This window comes from Nicotiana attenuata, unplaced genomic scaffold, assembly GCF_001879085.1.
Source record: "Nicotiana attenuata strain UT unplaced genomic scaffold, NIATTr2, whole genome shotgun sequence".
Taxonomy (NCBI): domain Eukaryota; kingdom Viridiplantae; phylum Streptophyta; class Magnoliopsida; order Solanales; family Solanaceae; genus Nicotiana; species Nicotiana attenuata.
Genome location: NW_017672284.1, coordinates 130,216 through 146,126, shown reverse-complemented (window position 1 = coordinate 146,126; position 15,911 = coordinate 130,216). Strand labels below are relative to the sequence as shown.

The window sequence follows — 15,911 nt, the reverse complement described above, 5'->3', positions numbered from 1 at the left end:
CACCCCCCCCCTCCCCCCCGGAAAAAGGCCACAAAATATAATCCATGTAGTGTTAAAAAATGTTGTATTTGTCCCTCATTGCATGTGTAAGGGTTTCGGGGTTTATAATGATCTTGAGCTACTCCACCCATTGCCTTTATGCTTTGGGTTGGGTGATTAGATTCTTTCATAACAAGTCAAATTGTCATCCCACGTGATTGGCTTCTTTACAGAACAAAGTAGGTATGCTTAATGAGAAATCAATTTATGGTAGTTCTTTTCCAACAACTAAGTGAACTATACTAAATAAGCCAGTAAAATACTTAGAAAGGGAAGTTTGAACGATGAGAAAAATTGATGTGATAGAAGACAAGGTTGGGATCTTGATTTCACTTGATGTTTGAAAGTAAGCTTCCTTTGATATGAATGCCTCTCTCAATTACATTCAACTATTACGAGTTATCTAGTTAAGTAACTCCTTGTGGTTATGCATCTAGTTGAACTCTTGTAATGCATTAAAATGAAGAAAGCTTTATCAATTGGTTGGGTTTATAGAATTATAGAAGACTCCTATTGGTTATTGTAACTACCACAATTAGATTCATTCACTCGTTCAGTCGTTCCCTTTTGGTTAAGATCTAGTGGAAAAGGAAATCATGACGCGGTAGATTCATATGGAAATTCGATTAGTTTTCCTCTTTCAATTAGAATTAACATGCTTCATAATTAAGTATCGCAAACCCTAATTACTAAGGGTATGCCCTTACCAAAATCATTAATGGATTTGTAAATGATAGGTCAGTTCATACAAGCATGAATGAAGAATGAAAAGATTAAACTCAGAGTAGTCAAAAGTGAGAAACGCCAAGTTTGTCGGGGATTTAAGCGCAAAACAAAGTTAAAGCGTAGGCAATAGTGCAAAGTGCTTATGAAAAAAATAATGAATAGAAATGTAATGCAGCAAAATGTAACTATAGGGTATAGAACAAACGATACTTTTTTGAGCAAAAGAATGAAAAAGAACTAAATAAAGTTACATATATGAAGTAAAAATCATGTCAATCAAGTTCAAAGACCATTTCAAATTTCAAAAGTTTTTAGGGGATAGTTTTCTTATTCTAAATTTCGAATTTCCTATTCTTTTTTTGAGAAAAGTTCGTTCTTAAATTTTTCCCCAGAAAGCTCTAATTTCTTGTTCCTAATAACTAGAAGTTCGGCAAAGGGTTTTCTTAACAATTAATATATGAATTTTTCAACTATATTTATGGTCTAGTGTTGTGCACTCAAAAAGAGAGTCCGTGAAGAGGTGCACTCCTTGGCACCTTAGCTGATACTAAAGGGCTCACTAAGTGAGGCGAAGCACACAACTTGCGATTTCACGGAGCTTCAGGGATAAAGTGTGCTTTAAATGAGCCTTTTGACAACACTAATTAAACCTTACTTCAAAACATTAAGATCCATCAATATCCCAACAAAAAGATTTACTCCGTAGTGGAGTTCAAATACAGAATACATAAACAGATATGGAAAAGGTCATGAGAAAAAGAAAGATCTGATGAAAAGTTTCACAAATCTGCCTCTTGGAATCTGTTGATCTTGGGGTTGAAGGAGTGAAGCTTCAATCTTTAGGCTCTGCCCCTTTTCCAAAGTAAGTCCCTTTCCAGGGTGATGAGATTTTCTATTTAGACCCCCCAAAATTTGACTAGAATCGTGTCTAGTCAAATTTTGGCATCAGCGTCCAGGGGCTCTGGAGCGGATGCCAAACTGACCGCTGCAGCAGCTTGGTTTAGTGGGTTATCCTCTTGGTACGGAACTTTCTGCTCGAGTGCTGCAGCCGTTGACTATGAGATTGAGGCCGCTGCAGTGGCTGGCAAGCTTGTGTCAGGAGCGCTGCAGCTTGCAGTGGTCTTCCTTTCCAGTTCACCACTCGATGATGCGACTTTTCTTTAAATATGAGGCACTGCAGCAGTATAAAAGCCTCTCGAGAGTGGCTATTCCAGCTCATCCATGCACTGCAGCAGGCATTCTTTCTTTAACTCACTACCTGGAAAGTCATTTATCTTCTTGAAGTTGAGGGCGCTGCAGCGGTCTAAATCCATCAGCAGCAGCAGTTAGTCACATTCTTATCTTCAGCTTGGAATATTCATCAAACTTGTCCTTTCTGTTAGTTTACTTCTCATAAATCCTTGCAAGAGTTGGAAACAACAATTAATATTCATGCAAAAACTCTATGAAGTATCTCAAGATAGGCTTGTTTTGGCATTCAAATAGACACATATTTTTACTCTATCAAGCTTTAACCTTTAAAAGTCTTTAGTTGCCTAGATGTCCCCTCATTAGCAGTATGACCTTTTTTTTTTTTGATGAGGTAAGGTTTTTATTAAATAAGAACCAAGATGGTGCAAAAGCAGTATAGGACTAATCAACCAGCCAAACAAAAACTAAGCTATATGTGTTATAGAAAAACAACTAAGCTATATGTTCCCACCCAGCAAATACAAAAAACCCAGATATTGATCCATACTCTCTAATGTGCTACTTTTACACCAAAATTACAAGTAAGTGGACCTGGGTTTATGGGTTTAAACTGACTACGACCAAAGTCATGGCTACTTCAACCAAATAAAGGGCAACCCCCTATTCAAACCAAAAGAAGTACCTTTCCTCACGAAGAAGTTGTTGGAGCTGGGCTCAGAACTATGAGAGTTTGCTTTTTATCTTATATATGGCTTCTCTTTCCTTCAAAGTAAGCATTATTTTTTTCCAGCCATGTGGTCCGGAATATACAAATGAGAATGGTTTTCCATATCTTCATGCTTCGTGAGGCTTTTTTGCTTCTTTAGCACTGTGACCTTTATGAGAGTCTGAAATTTCATGTTATCTTTTTATGATTCTAAAGATCTATAAAACAATAAAGAAAGAAGATTCTAAAACCATAAAGGATTACCGAAATCAACCTTCTTTTATGCTCAGAAGTCAGTACTCCAGCCTATCAAAGCAAAAAGTTGACTGGACATTAGATAATTTGAGTTTCCATTTTTCAGCTGTTGGAAACAATTGTGAAGAATTGTGGGGATATTGTCCATATGCATGTTGCTGAGAAAGATCTCCTTCATGAGATGGTGAAAATTGTAAAAAAGAAGGTGACTTCTTGCCGACTCTCAAACTCCCTTATGTCTTTTTTGGACGTTTTTCTCTCTTCATAAAGTTAAGGCATCTATATATACTGTTTTGTAACAGCAACCCGACTTGCATGTCAAGGAAAAAGTATTAATTTTGATAGACACATGGCAAGAAGCATTTGGAGGACCAAGGGCAAGATACCCACAATTTTATGGAGCATACCAGGAGTTGCTGGTAATTCTTCTTACTGGTTTTAGTTTGTGTATCTGCATCTATTTGATAATAGTTCATGTCATTACTAGGTCTTAAAACAATTTGGAAAAGTAACTGGGTCTTTTGATGAGTATGATAGTTTAGTTTTCTAGAATATCACCCCATCAGCAACTAATTGATATAGGGCCCAGTTGCAGCATAGAAGTTGTTGGGGACTGCATATCTCCAAACAGTACAATGGTCGCTAAAATTCCAATACAGATGCTTTTTGAACCAAACTTCCAGCTTCCGCTACATGTAGTTTGTTCATTCACAGTTAGTCATATCATGTCATTCCTTTAGCATCACCTTTCCTTCTCAAAACGGAGTTTTAAACATATTGCTTTACATTTCAGCGCATTGGAGCTGTATTCCCTCAGAGATCTGAGAGATCAGCCCCAGTGTTCACACCCCCCCAAACACATCCACTGGCTTCATACCCACAGAATCTACGGAATCCTGAATCCGGACAGGAAGCAGCTGAGTCTTCTGCAGAGGCTGAATATCCAACCTTGAGGTGAATCTTTATTTCTAACTCTGGAAAGAAGTTACACTTCTAATTCATTTTGCTATGATTTCTTTCTCTTTTTTCTTGTCCTATTGCGGAGCTGTCAGCAAGTGTGGTTAGTAAAGTTAGTGTTGAGAAGTGAGAAGGGAGAGCCAGTCTAGGAGAATCTTCTCCTACTTGTCCCTGCGCGACTTGATAGATGAGTAATTTGATAGTGCATGCCTTTACAGAGTTTGATGGTTGAGCTCAACGCCTCAACCAAATGTAAATTTAGGCATGTGATAAAACAAGACGTTTAAAGTCAATGAAACCTGTCAATTTGATGAGAGTGCAATAAAGAACTGAAGAGATTCTTTTTTGGGGTTAAGGTAAAGATTTATTGAAATGGTACCAAGTACAGGAAAGAAACAAAACAACAGGGAACAGCCTACTACCACCCTTCCTCCTAACAGATCCAAGAAATCCATGTACTTGATTAAAACTATCTAGTGTTCCATTTTTACACAAAAAGAACAGATTTTGTAAACAACTATTCTTAATTCTAGAAATGTGAGTTCTCTGCCCTTAAAAGCAAGCCTTGTTTCTTTCCAGCCATATTGTCCCGAAGATGCACAATGGAATAGTTCTCTGTATCTGTTTTATCTATTTTGGTATCACCTGCTGCTGTCAACCTTCCAGCAAACCCTTTACATTCTGAGGCATCACCTATGTAATTGAAGAGAACTTTAGGAGTAATTTTCTCTATTAGCAATTGTAGTATCTTATTGCCCAAACATAACAGTGAATAACCTTAGGAGTGATTGCTGGTATTCATATATCTTTCTTCTTGTGCTATGTTGGTTTGAACTGCCAAAGATTATAGGATCTCGTCCAAGTTCATTGAGTCGATTTAAATCTCTGGTTGAACTGAGAAGTGGTAGGATCATAGCAGGTATAGTGTAGGATTCTGTGTGATCACTAATGGGTTCATAGGATCAGTAGTGGTTGGGGGGGTTCATAGGATCAGTAGTAGTTGGGGGGGTTCATAGGATCAGTAGTAGTTTCCAACTACTCCAATTATACTGTTTTTCTTCATTTTGATGTATTTTGTTGACATCCAGATGTCAGGTTACATATCCAAGATTAATCTACTCAGAAGCAAACAGAAATAACAACAACAACAACAACAACAACAACAACAACAACGACAACCCAGTGTAATCCCACAAGTGGGGTCTGGGGAGGGTAGGATGTACACAACCTTACGAAAGGCTGTTTCCGATAGACTCTCGGCTAAGAAAAGATGGAAGAAGCACTAATAGCAAATCATACAACATATTTAGAAAACTAAATCCAAGAATGCAAAAGAGAAGATGACAGGAGTACAGAAGTAAATAGAAATAACAACATATAAATTTCCATTCTTTTTTATTCGATAACCACGGTATATGGATCAACTTGCGCGCACCTTGACCAATTTCACGGGTATTTGCTAACTCCCACTAGTATAAGTAAGGTAACTCTGTCCACAAGGTTTGGACATGTATAAATTTCCATTCTTGCATCTTACTTTTCTTTTTTCTTTTTGCACTTATCTTTTGATACATTTTTGTCTATTATTTGTGTTGATATCTCTCTTCTGAGATGCATTATTATATCTAGACATGATGTTACTTTTTTTTTTTTGGATAAGATAAAGATTTTATTGAATGGTATCAAGATAGTACAGAATAACAAGGACAGAGAAATCAGCCTACTACAGTCTTCTTCCTAACAGCTCCAAGAAATCCATGTACTGATCTGAACTAACTAATGGGCCACTTTTGCACCAGAAATTCAAAATTTGTAGACATATACTCTTAATTCTAGAAATATGAGTTCTCTTAATTCTAGCAATATGTTATGTTACTTGTTTAGACTGCTTTGAACGCATTCATGTTATCCTTCAAGTATCAATATGTTGTATTTGTTATAATGTCTGCTGGTAAGATTTTATGAGTCTATTGTCCAATCCTACAATGCGGTGCTGAGATCGCTGAAGTGATCCCACGTCGGGTCCGCAGTAGAAATACAAATTATTTAGACCTTCCTTTCTTCTTTGGATTCCCTTTAAGGTTGACTTAGCAGCTAAACTTCTGAATCTGCAATCTGTATACCAATCTTCACACAAACTTATGTGTTATGCCCCCGCCCATATTATATTGTTATGGTGGACGAGACATTTCTGTTTGCTAAAAGGGGGTGGGGGGGTGGGGAGATGATTTGCAGCTGCTGGTGAATGACACCTGATATCTTTATTGCATATCTTTCGTCTGCTAGGCTTGCTTTGGTAGTTAATGTTCATTGTCTTCTTTTTCTGTTGCTAGCTTGACAGAGATCCAGAATGCACGTGGTATCATGGATGTCCTTGCTGAAATGCTGAGTGCATTAGATCCGGAAAACAAAGAGGTAGAGTCTTGTTTATATCATCTATTCAGGTTATCATTCAACAATTAAGATATTCTTACTCCGATGCAAATCGGGCAGGCCAGTTGTAGAGAAATATTTACCTCTAAGTAGAGTGCTGGGTATTTGGGGTTGACTTTCCTAACTTTGGTTTTGTTCTTATTTTTGGTTGAAATTTTATCTGTTTTTTTTTTGCTGAGTTGACGTTCTTCGTTCACTGAGAATGTATTTGCTTGTCGGGTTACAGGGACTGAAACAAGAGGTGATTGTTGATTTGGTGGAGCAGTGTCGCACCTACAAGCAAAGAGTGGTACACCTTGTAAACTCGACTACGTAAGGCCTTGTTTTACTCTTGACCACTTCTCATTAAGTGCCTTTCTCGAGATATCTTGATAGATTTGTCAAAATTTTAGTTGTTGGTACAATATTCATATAGATGAAGTGGAACTGATAGGGAGAAGAACTAGATTTCTGAATACCATTGGCTCAACAGATGCTCCAAACAACTAAAACTTCAGAATCAACTCTGAGAAAGTTGTGTTAAATGAACCAAATAAAACAACACACTTGGTTAGGTTGGATCAACCATTTGGGTGTTTTGGAAGCAGAGAAACCCCTATCGCATGTTGACTGTTAATTATACCCTCACTATAATTTACCACTAGCCCACATCATCCTCTTATGAAGGAAATGTCACAAGGACTAGGAAAACACACTTGCTAGGACATAGATGTGTCATAATTAGTTTGGTATACATGGTGCTTCTTGAGGAAATAATTAGTAAATAAAGTGTGCTCTCTCTAAAAGCTAAAACTTTTAGGTGAAATGGGTCACACGCTGAAACATGGTATCAGAGCAGGCAAAGGTCCCGGTTTCGAGTCTCACCACCACCTATTATCAAAAAGAATTTTCACGTGCTTGGCTCATGAGTAAGAATCGGTTTCGCACCTAATGGGACGTGTTGAGGACTTAATTAAGTAAAAAAAGTGTGCGCTCTTCAATACTCCCTCCGTTTCATATTAAATGAAGTACTTTCCTTTTTAGTCTGTTCCAAAACAGATGACACATTTCTAAATTTGGAAATAATTCAACTTTAAACTCTTTCATTTTACTCATTTACCCTTAATGAGAAGCTTTTATAGCCACACAAATGTCATGGCCCCACAAACTTTTTACCCCTTAAGCTTTTAAGACCACAAGTTTCAAAAGTCTTCTTCTTTTATCTTAAACTCCGTGCCGAGTCAAACTACCTCATATAATATGAAACGGAGGGAGTAGTTTAAGCTTTTAGGTGAGATAATCACACAATTTGTAGTGTCAATAATCTTTGGGATTCTCTAATTTGATAGGCACTTCACGACTGCAACTGGTGGGAGTGGTGGAATAGGCATGTGATAACAATTACTTCATGGCCTCTTGATAATGTAAGCGTCAAAGGCAAAAGTGTAGAAAAGCGCCAGGGCCTGATGGGACTTTGCACAAAAAACAATCAAATTGTGGGAGTTTGTGAAGAAAGCCGCTAATGAAGGGAGAAACAAATGTTATGCTATAGAATGTAACTCTAAAGTCAAACACTTATTATTTGGATAAAGATTTAAAAAGCTACTATAACTTAGTGAAACATATGAAGTAAAAATCATGTCAGTTAAGTAAATATCTGATAAGACTTGGGTAAGTCGTTGCCGGGAATAAAACTAATGGCTGAACATTTTTAGTGCCATCTGCTGTCAGTTATTTTTGCAGTCAAAGTTCTAGTACTTTAGTTAGGAGAACGATAGTTGATCAAGCATTACAAATGTACTGGACTGACCATGATATTTTTCTCTCCAAATCATTCCTCTCTGCTCTTCCAATCTTTATTATGCACAATCTGGTTGTGATTCCTTTGGATCCTTACATTCACTTGATGCAGGGATGAATCACTGCTTTGTCAAGGGCTAGCGCTGAATGATGAGTTGCAGCGTGTATTGGCCAAACATGAAGCTATTGCTGCGGGAACTTCTGTTAAAGTGGAAAAACCAAAATCTGATTCAGCTCAACCACTTGTAAATGTTGATGCTCCTCTTATTGATACTGGAGACAACAGACAGTCAGACCAAGGGTAAATGTGTTCTCTTTAGTCGTGACTATTATCTATATCGTCCTCCGTCTGTATGTCCGAACCGGACATTCCACCTCCCCCCCCCCCCCCCGCCCCCCCCCCCCCCCCCCCCCCTCCCCCCCCTCCCCCCCCCCCCCCCCCAAACCAAAAAAAAAAAAAAGAGAAACCCAGTCAGTATGCTTGATTTTTAGTTTCTTTTTGATGTATGAATGATGATTGGTTTTGAATAAGTATATGAGAAAGCTTATAGCTTAAAAAAGTATACATGGATTTTCTAGATTGATATCTTGAATTGTTAATTGCCTCGAATAGTGACCTTAAAGTTACTATCAATTAGATTAGGATTTTATCAAGGTTCAGAAGTCCTTTGTCGTCTGCTATTACAACAGTGATGAAGAATTACCGAGTAAGCGTTTCCTATTCAGTGCTAGGTGATTGTACATTCAATTAACCCCCCCCCCCCCCCCAAACCCCCAAGTCCAAAAGAAAAGGGGGAAGACGATGGGAATCCTGGGTATTCATTTTAGTTTTTGAGTCTTAATCAGATGTGAACTGTGAAGCAATTTTGTCATCTAAGTCACTTGGTATGCTTTTCAGATCTACTTCAAGTACTAGCTTAGGGACACAGTTGCTTCTTCCAGCTCCTCCATCAGCTAGCAGTCCATCAACAACAGCAAATGTTGGCCCGAAAATTGATCTTCTGAGTGGAGATGACTTTAGCTTGCCTACGGCTGCGGATGCACTGGCTCTTGTTCCTGTTGGTGGAGGGCCTCAGCCTGCAAGTCCTGTTTCACAGCAAAATGCCCTTGCTCTTGTTGACATGTTTTCACCACCTGGCAACTCACAATCTCCATATTCAGTTGGGCAGACGCATCCTTCATCCCCTCAATTTCAACAACAGAGTTTCAGTTCTATCCAGCCCTCTTTGTACCCAAATGGAAGTGCCCCTGGAACAACCTATACACAAGGCTCTAATGCGGCGTGGAATGGACAGATATCACAGCAACAGCAGTCATCTTCTCCGGTTTATGGTGCATTTCTTTGTCATTCTGCCTGCATTCTTTGTGTATACAGTTGGAAATGTGTCCTGTAGATCAAATTTTGTCCTCCCTGTTATATGTCTGTCTATTATCTGAATAGACCTAGCAACTACTCCCTAAGTTCCGATTTGTTTGGCATAATTTGACTGGTAACAAAGCTTAAGAAAAAAATGAGAACTTTTAAAACTTGTGGTCTTAATCTTGCCATAATATTTATGTGGTTTTGAAACTTTTGAAAGTTGTGGTCTTAAACATAACATCTAGAACTTCTTACTGTGGGTAAAATGAGAAGTTTAAGTGAAATTGTTTCCAAATTTAGAAAGGTGCCAATCTTTTTGGAATGGACTAATAAGGAAATAGTGCCATACAAATCGGAATGGTGGGATTATTTGTAATAGCGAAGACTCATAAGAGTTATGCTTGCATAGAGGCATAGGTTTGATACTGTTATCTGTCACGTGTAAAACCCCTTGCAGTTTCTGATGAAGTCTTACGGATTGCCTGAATTCTATGCCCCCTCTTGCTCATTGAGTTTCTGAATAGTTACTCACGTAGTGTTAGTCCAATTCCTGATTTAGGTGGTCAAAGCAATAGTTCTTTTCCACCACCTCCATGGGAAGCTGAGGCAGCTGAGAATGGCCAAATGGTAGGGAATCCTCATGCTCAACCAATGCAAAATAGTCAGTTGTTGCCAGGCAGTCCACATGCTCTACCAATGCACAACAATCAGCTAATGTCTGGTAGTCCAGATGCTTTATCAATGCAAAATAATCAGCTGGTGGCAGCTAACAGCCAGCAATTAGCTGGTGGTTCATATGCCCATGGTATGTATGCACAGCAGATCACTGGTGGACATCCCGCCATGATGAACCAGACTATGCAAAGCAATCAAATGGTAGGCTTGTCACCTCAACCAATGCAAGGTGGGCAATTGATGGGTATGTTTCCACAACAAATGCCATCTGGGCAGATGGGTTATATGTATCCTCAGCAAATGTATGGCAACCAAATGGCTGGTTATGGCTACGGTTATGCCCAACCACAGAACACTCAATTTCTTAACCAGAGAATGTCTGGGCTCTCCGTGAGGGATGATGGCGTCCTAAATAATTCGTCATATCCAGTTTCAGCTCCTTCATATGTACCATCTGGAAAGCCCTCAAAGCCGGAAGACAAACTATTTGGGGATCTTGTTGACATTTCAAAGTTCAAATCATCCAAAACTACTCCTGGCAGAGCTGGGAGCATGTGACAGCGACTGGTTTCTGCACTGTTTTTCCCCCTGATATAGTTCTCACTTCTATTTAGTGATCAAGCTTCTGTTGTTTGTTCTGATTTTTTCCTTAACACTTGATTTTCACAGATTGGTCCTTTTAGTCCATATTCATTTAATGGTTCTTCATGAGAATTTGTACATTTCTTGTAGAGAGTAAAACCAAGATCACAAAGAAAGAAAGTCGACGAACCTCCTTTTTATCAGCTTGAATATGTATAGAATGCCTTCATTTATGTTTTTTTGTGCAGCTGGTTGCTGTTATAACTAGTCATCCAGTTATTTGTGCTTTTACTGGGAAGTTTGTGCAAATGCTGGGAAACCCATGTTTATGGCTCACAGGGGAAATATTGCATCAATGTTTCGCCTTACAACATTGTAAAATGATAAGATAATCCATTGTTGTCCAATGTTTGCTGAGCTACAACCAGGGGGGTTAATTTTTGCGGTCTCTTGCTGTTTTCTTTTGTGGTATTTGTTTCGTCGTACTTGATTTCTTTGGATTATATGGAAGATTGAGATCCTACACTGCCAAGTGTTTAAACTGGTTGGTTGAGCTTGCCTCAATATGCTTCTGATCTGGGATATTAACAAATGCTTCAATAAACCATTCGTATTGCCCTTGAAAGTGCATTAAGACCATTTAAGGGTGTCTTCTGGTTTATAGGTCTCAGATTATCCATTTTAGGCTAAATTTGCCAGATTGATTTGGAGGATGTAGATAATAATGGTTTGCAGCTGCAAAATCCCCAGTTTGACCATGCCTGTGTATGTTTTCTACTCCCTGTTGATTATTGATTAACTGGGGGATTTATGAGATAAGACTGCAATTTTATCCAATTAAAGAGTTGTGTTATGCTTCAGCTGCCCCTTGAAACTTGAAAGAATACACAAAATAGGGCCTTCATTTTTTTTTTTTTTTGGTATTTATGGTGCATAACAGTAGGAGTAGTTCATATTGAATATTAAAAGAAAAGAACTGAATACAGATGCAATCGACTGTTCAGACAATTGTACTAACAAAAGCATTGAACATTTCATATTGACTTGTCTTCGTTTCAAACATATCATTCGCCATTTACAACATCAAAAACATATATTTAATTGTCTCCAACAACTCATTACAAATAGGTTAAGCACCGCGGATATAAAAAGCTGAGAATAGGTTAACGAAAAGTAACGCGACCAGGTTAAGCAACATTGTGATAATTAATAAGCAATGATTATATGGAATACCTCGCAAAACTGATATTTTTTTCCCTTCTATTTCTTACATTTGTGTTTATCTCATTCCTCAAGCAGGTCTCTTTGGCACGAATAGGTATACTGGGAAGCCAATGGAAGGATGATCAAGTAGGGAGTCTTAAGGTCCATTACATTAACCTACTCTTTAACACAAAAAATCTCCACTAGTCTCTCCTTTAATTCAAACAATTACACAAAGTTACCTTGTCGTTATTTGAGGTGACCTAAATCTTAGAATCAAGATACACCAGGAAAAAAAGGACAATTATTGCCACTTTACCAGTCACTCAATGGAACGTCATAGTCATGTCGTTATTTGAATTGAAAGAAAAAAATAAGTAGGAGAATTTTTGCCAAGGTTTGCTCATGCAAATACATGTCGTTCTGAGAGTGATAGTACGTAACTTGTATTTTAGTTTGATTAAGCGTGGAGTTACAAATAAGTTTTTCTAACTCGTATGTTGTATTGTTAAGAATACTAGAAGACATCAAAGTATTCTTCCTATTTTATAGGCGTAATGGCTTCCTGGCCACTTAAACTTGTAGGATTTTTAAAAGCCGATACATGAACTTGCACTTTTTCCATTTGAACACTCCCACTTGATGCAATAAATACTAGTAATAAACACATTTGACCGTTGACTATGCCTATGTGAAAACGGCGCAGCTGACATGGCTATATTGTGTGCATATCACGCTACAAAGGCGCGTGGATAGTTATTACTTTTATTAAAAAAGAAAAAGAAAAAGAAAAAGGAGACTTTTCCCTTTCCCTTCTGCTTTCCCCCGTCTTCCTTACCAAACTCCCACCTCCCCTTTCCCCCTCCCCCTTCTATTCTACCATAGCCACTTCTAGCAAAACATAGAACACAACTCAAACAAAGGAAAAAGCTCAGAACCTTAGCACACCCCCAACGCACTCGCGTAACTCCTTCCAAGATATCAACACCAAACTTCAATAATCATGGGAAGAAAAATCGGAGCTTATGTTTACAGTCGCTATTATCGGAGCGGCAATTGGACACACTTGCCTCTAAGCCCAAAAGACGACGACTTCTTCAGGAAGAAAGTGTTCTCAATTCAATTGATGAGGAAGGTGAAGTTTACCAGCCTAAAACTATGGAAACTACGGCTGCTTATGAAGCCATGCTCAGCCTTATTCAGCAGCAAATTGGTGGACAACCCTTTAGTACATTGTGAGTGGGCCTGCTGATGAGATATTGGCCGTGTTAAAAGACGGCAACTTTAAGAACCCTGAAAAGAAATTGAAAATCGAAAAGCCGTTAAACCCTATTTCGGACCAGGTGTTTGATAAGTTGGTGTCGGTTGGGCGACTCATCACTGACTAACAATTAGATGGTCGCGATGATGGCGATGAAGCTCTTGATTATGATGTTGGTGTAGCAGTTGAGTTTGAGGAGAATGAAGACGAAGAAGAAGATGAAGAGAGTGAGTTTGATGATGAAAAGGAGGATGATGTTGTGCTGGAAGCTGATGGTTCTGGCGCTATGCAGATGGGCAGTGACATTGAGGAAGATGAGATGCAGGAGGCGAAGAATAAAAGAAAGGAAAGAGAAGAAAAAATAGAAATTTAATAAATTAATTTTGGAAAAGGACAGGGCCCACAAATTGGGACCTTGAACATACAGGTGTCAACAAAATGCGAATGAATGGATGATGTGGCTATATAAAATATTAAATTAAATCCATGTCAGCAACAATTGAACAACACGCACCATCACAAGTGTTATTAGTAGCCATTTTTCAAGCGAAGGTGTTCAAATGGGAAACTCAAGAGTTCATATATCAGCTTTACAAACTGATGCAAGTTTAAGTGGCCAGGAAGCCATTTCGTCAATTTTATAATTTTCCAAGTTAATTTGTGAAATCCAAATTGAATTCAAGCTAAGGATAATATCTTATGTTGATTTACGTATTATTTAAAAAGTAACATTCCAGATCGTTCATGTTCTTTATCGTTAAACGGATGAATCTAAACAAATTGTTCTAATTTGGCGACTTGAAAAACAAAAATTATGATTGTTCTTCAGAGTTTAAAACAATTTATTTATCATTAAATATTTCTATACTTCAGGTGATTTTAAACGTATGAATTTTATTCTAAAAATGTGAATTAATGTCACTTAAGTTTAGACTTAACCAAATTGAACTACAAAAAAAGAAAGAAAGAATACGTTTGGGTTCAATTGCGCATGCATTATGAAGTTCTCCTGACATTTTAGGGAGGATTACTATTCGAACAACCGATTGTTCAACCAAAGAAAAATAAAAATGGAGAGTACTTGATAAACGATTGATTACGTTTAAATCTTCTTTAGTCAAAACAAATGATTGCCTTTTTGATGACGAAAAAGACTATGTACGAGTGAAGAAGTAATAATCAATAGCAAATATTTATAGAGAAAAAAAGTTACTCAGCTTGATTCCGATCTATATATAATAATCCCTTATAGTTATTGGAGATCTTACAATCACAAAACATCTCAAGAAGAAAGAATAGTGATTACTATCACTCGATAAAAGGTAGCACTGATGATAGGCTATAATTACGTATTTTAGTCGTTTATTACACTCTAATTTACTGCACTTTAATTGAGTTTGCGTTTTAATAGCTAGTGTTTTGCACTAACGGTGTATTTTATGCCTTGTAGGAGTGATTCCGAGATATATAGATGTTATGGAATGAATTCAAGTGATTTGGAGCTTTGAAGTCTGAGTAAAAGCCCAAGGAATTAAGATGGGATCGTATTCGGGGATCAACGGATGATAAAACAACAAAACGAAGACTCGAGTAGACATATTGCGCACTGTCTAGTAAAATACACATAACTTTTTGCTCAGAACTCCAATTGGGCTCCACAATATATGGTTGGATAGCTAACTCAAAGGGCTACAACTTTCATGTTTTACGTTTTTCCAAATTCCAAACGGAACAGGGTCAAAAACGCGATTGAAACTGCAACTGCGGACCTGACGCGGCAGAACACTGCTGCAGATTCTGAAGGCCACTCTGGCCGTGGTCCTGGCGTAACCGCGGTAGGACCGCGACAGGACGCGTAAATTTCAGGGACTAAAGTGCAAAATAAGGGATTTTAATCCCAAAACCCTATATTAAACGAAGGAAGCCGGCCAAGAAAGGGGGGAATGAGTTTTGGAAGTGAAAAAACATCAGAAGGAAGGGCAAGAGGCAAGAAGGATTATTGGGCATCAATCTTTAATCTTCTTCTTTGTTCTTTTACCTTTGAATATGAATTCTTTTGTAATTTTGTTATTTTCATGAGTAGCTAACTTTTCTAATCTAAGGTTTTGGTGAAACCCGTTGGGGATGAATTAGTTGTTATAATTAATATAGATTTGAATTAGTTTAATCTCTATTTGTTCAACTATGTTTTGATTGTGGTTAATTGAAAGGATCCTCAATTAGCCGTTCCTATTTGTTATGTATCTGCTTGAGAGAGAGTGCATATTTATGTAGTTGTTTGAACAATATCACTCCCGGAGTATAGGCGAGAGTCATAACTGACGGTTTAGAGGTTGGATTAGAGATAACGATACCTCGGGTGCAATCTAAGTGAACTGTAATGTGAATCTAGCTAGCGTAGCTTGAGAGAGTGCGTCTAGTAAATTATCATAATTGTTTGAGAGAGATTTATGGTAGCTGGAGAGTTCATGATTGATAGAGGCAACTAAGTCACATCTATAAGAAATATACAACCAAGGAAATCAACAACGGGGGAAACCATTACCTTAGACCTTTATTCTAATTGTTTACAATTCAAGCATAGTTAGTTTTCAGCTGTTTATTTATTTTCATTCTTGTCTTCTTGGTGATATTAAACAGATACAGCTAAGCCTTAGTTCTCTGTGGGATTCGACTTCGGACTTTTAGACCGGATTATATTTGCAGCGACCGCTTATCCTTTTAAGGACTAGAGTTGGGCGTGA

The 15,911-nt window shown here is 37.9% G+C and overlaps 2 protein-coding genes across 3 annotated transcripts in view; both read left to right on the top strand.

Annotated features, from left to right (window-relative positions):
- The window catches only part of LOC109212602 (target of Myb protein 1-like), a 14,488-nt gene extending 3,500 nt beyond the window's left edge, over window positions 1-10,988 (top strand). For both annotated transcript variants that reach the window (XM_019376255.1, XM_019376256.1), the window contains exons 3-10: window positions 3,024-3,122; window positions 3,220-3,336; window positions 3,711-3,871; window positions 6,208-6,289; window positions 6,534-6,619; window positions 8,199-8,387; window positions 8,985-9,418; window positions 10,006-10,988. In XM_019376255.1, coding sequence (XP_019231800.1) covers window positions 3,024-3,122; window positions 3,220-3,336; window positions 3,711-3,871; window positions 6,208-6,289; window positions 6,534-6,619; window positions 8,199-8,387; window positions 8,985-9,418; window positions 10,006-10,679 — 1,842 coding nt within the window. In that variant the 3' untranslated portion in view covers window positions 10,680-10,988. The remainder of the gene's footprint in view (window positions 1-3,023; window positions 3,123-3,219; window positions 3,337-3,710; window positions 3,872-6,207; window positions 6,290-6,533; window positions 6,620-8,198; window positions 8,388-8,984; window positions 9,419-10,005) is intronic.
- Window positions 10,989-12,909: 1,921 nt separating this feature from the next.
- LOC109212599 (protein IFH1-like) overlaps window positions 12,910-15,911 on the top strand; it is a 29,442-nt gene continuing 26,440 nt past the window's right edge. Inside the window, exons 1-2 of the mRNA XM_019376247.1 lie at window positions 12,910-13,141; window positions 13,302-13,495. Of these exons, the coding sequence (XP_019231792.1) occupies window positions 12,910-13,141; window positions 13,302-13,495 (426 nt within the window). The remainder of the gene's footprint in view (window positions 13,142-13,301; window positions 13,496-15,911) is intronic.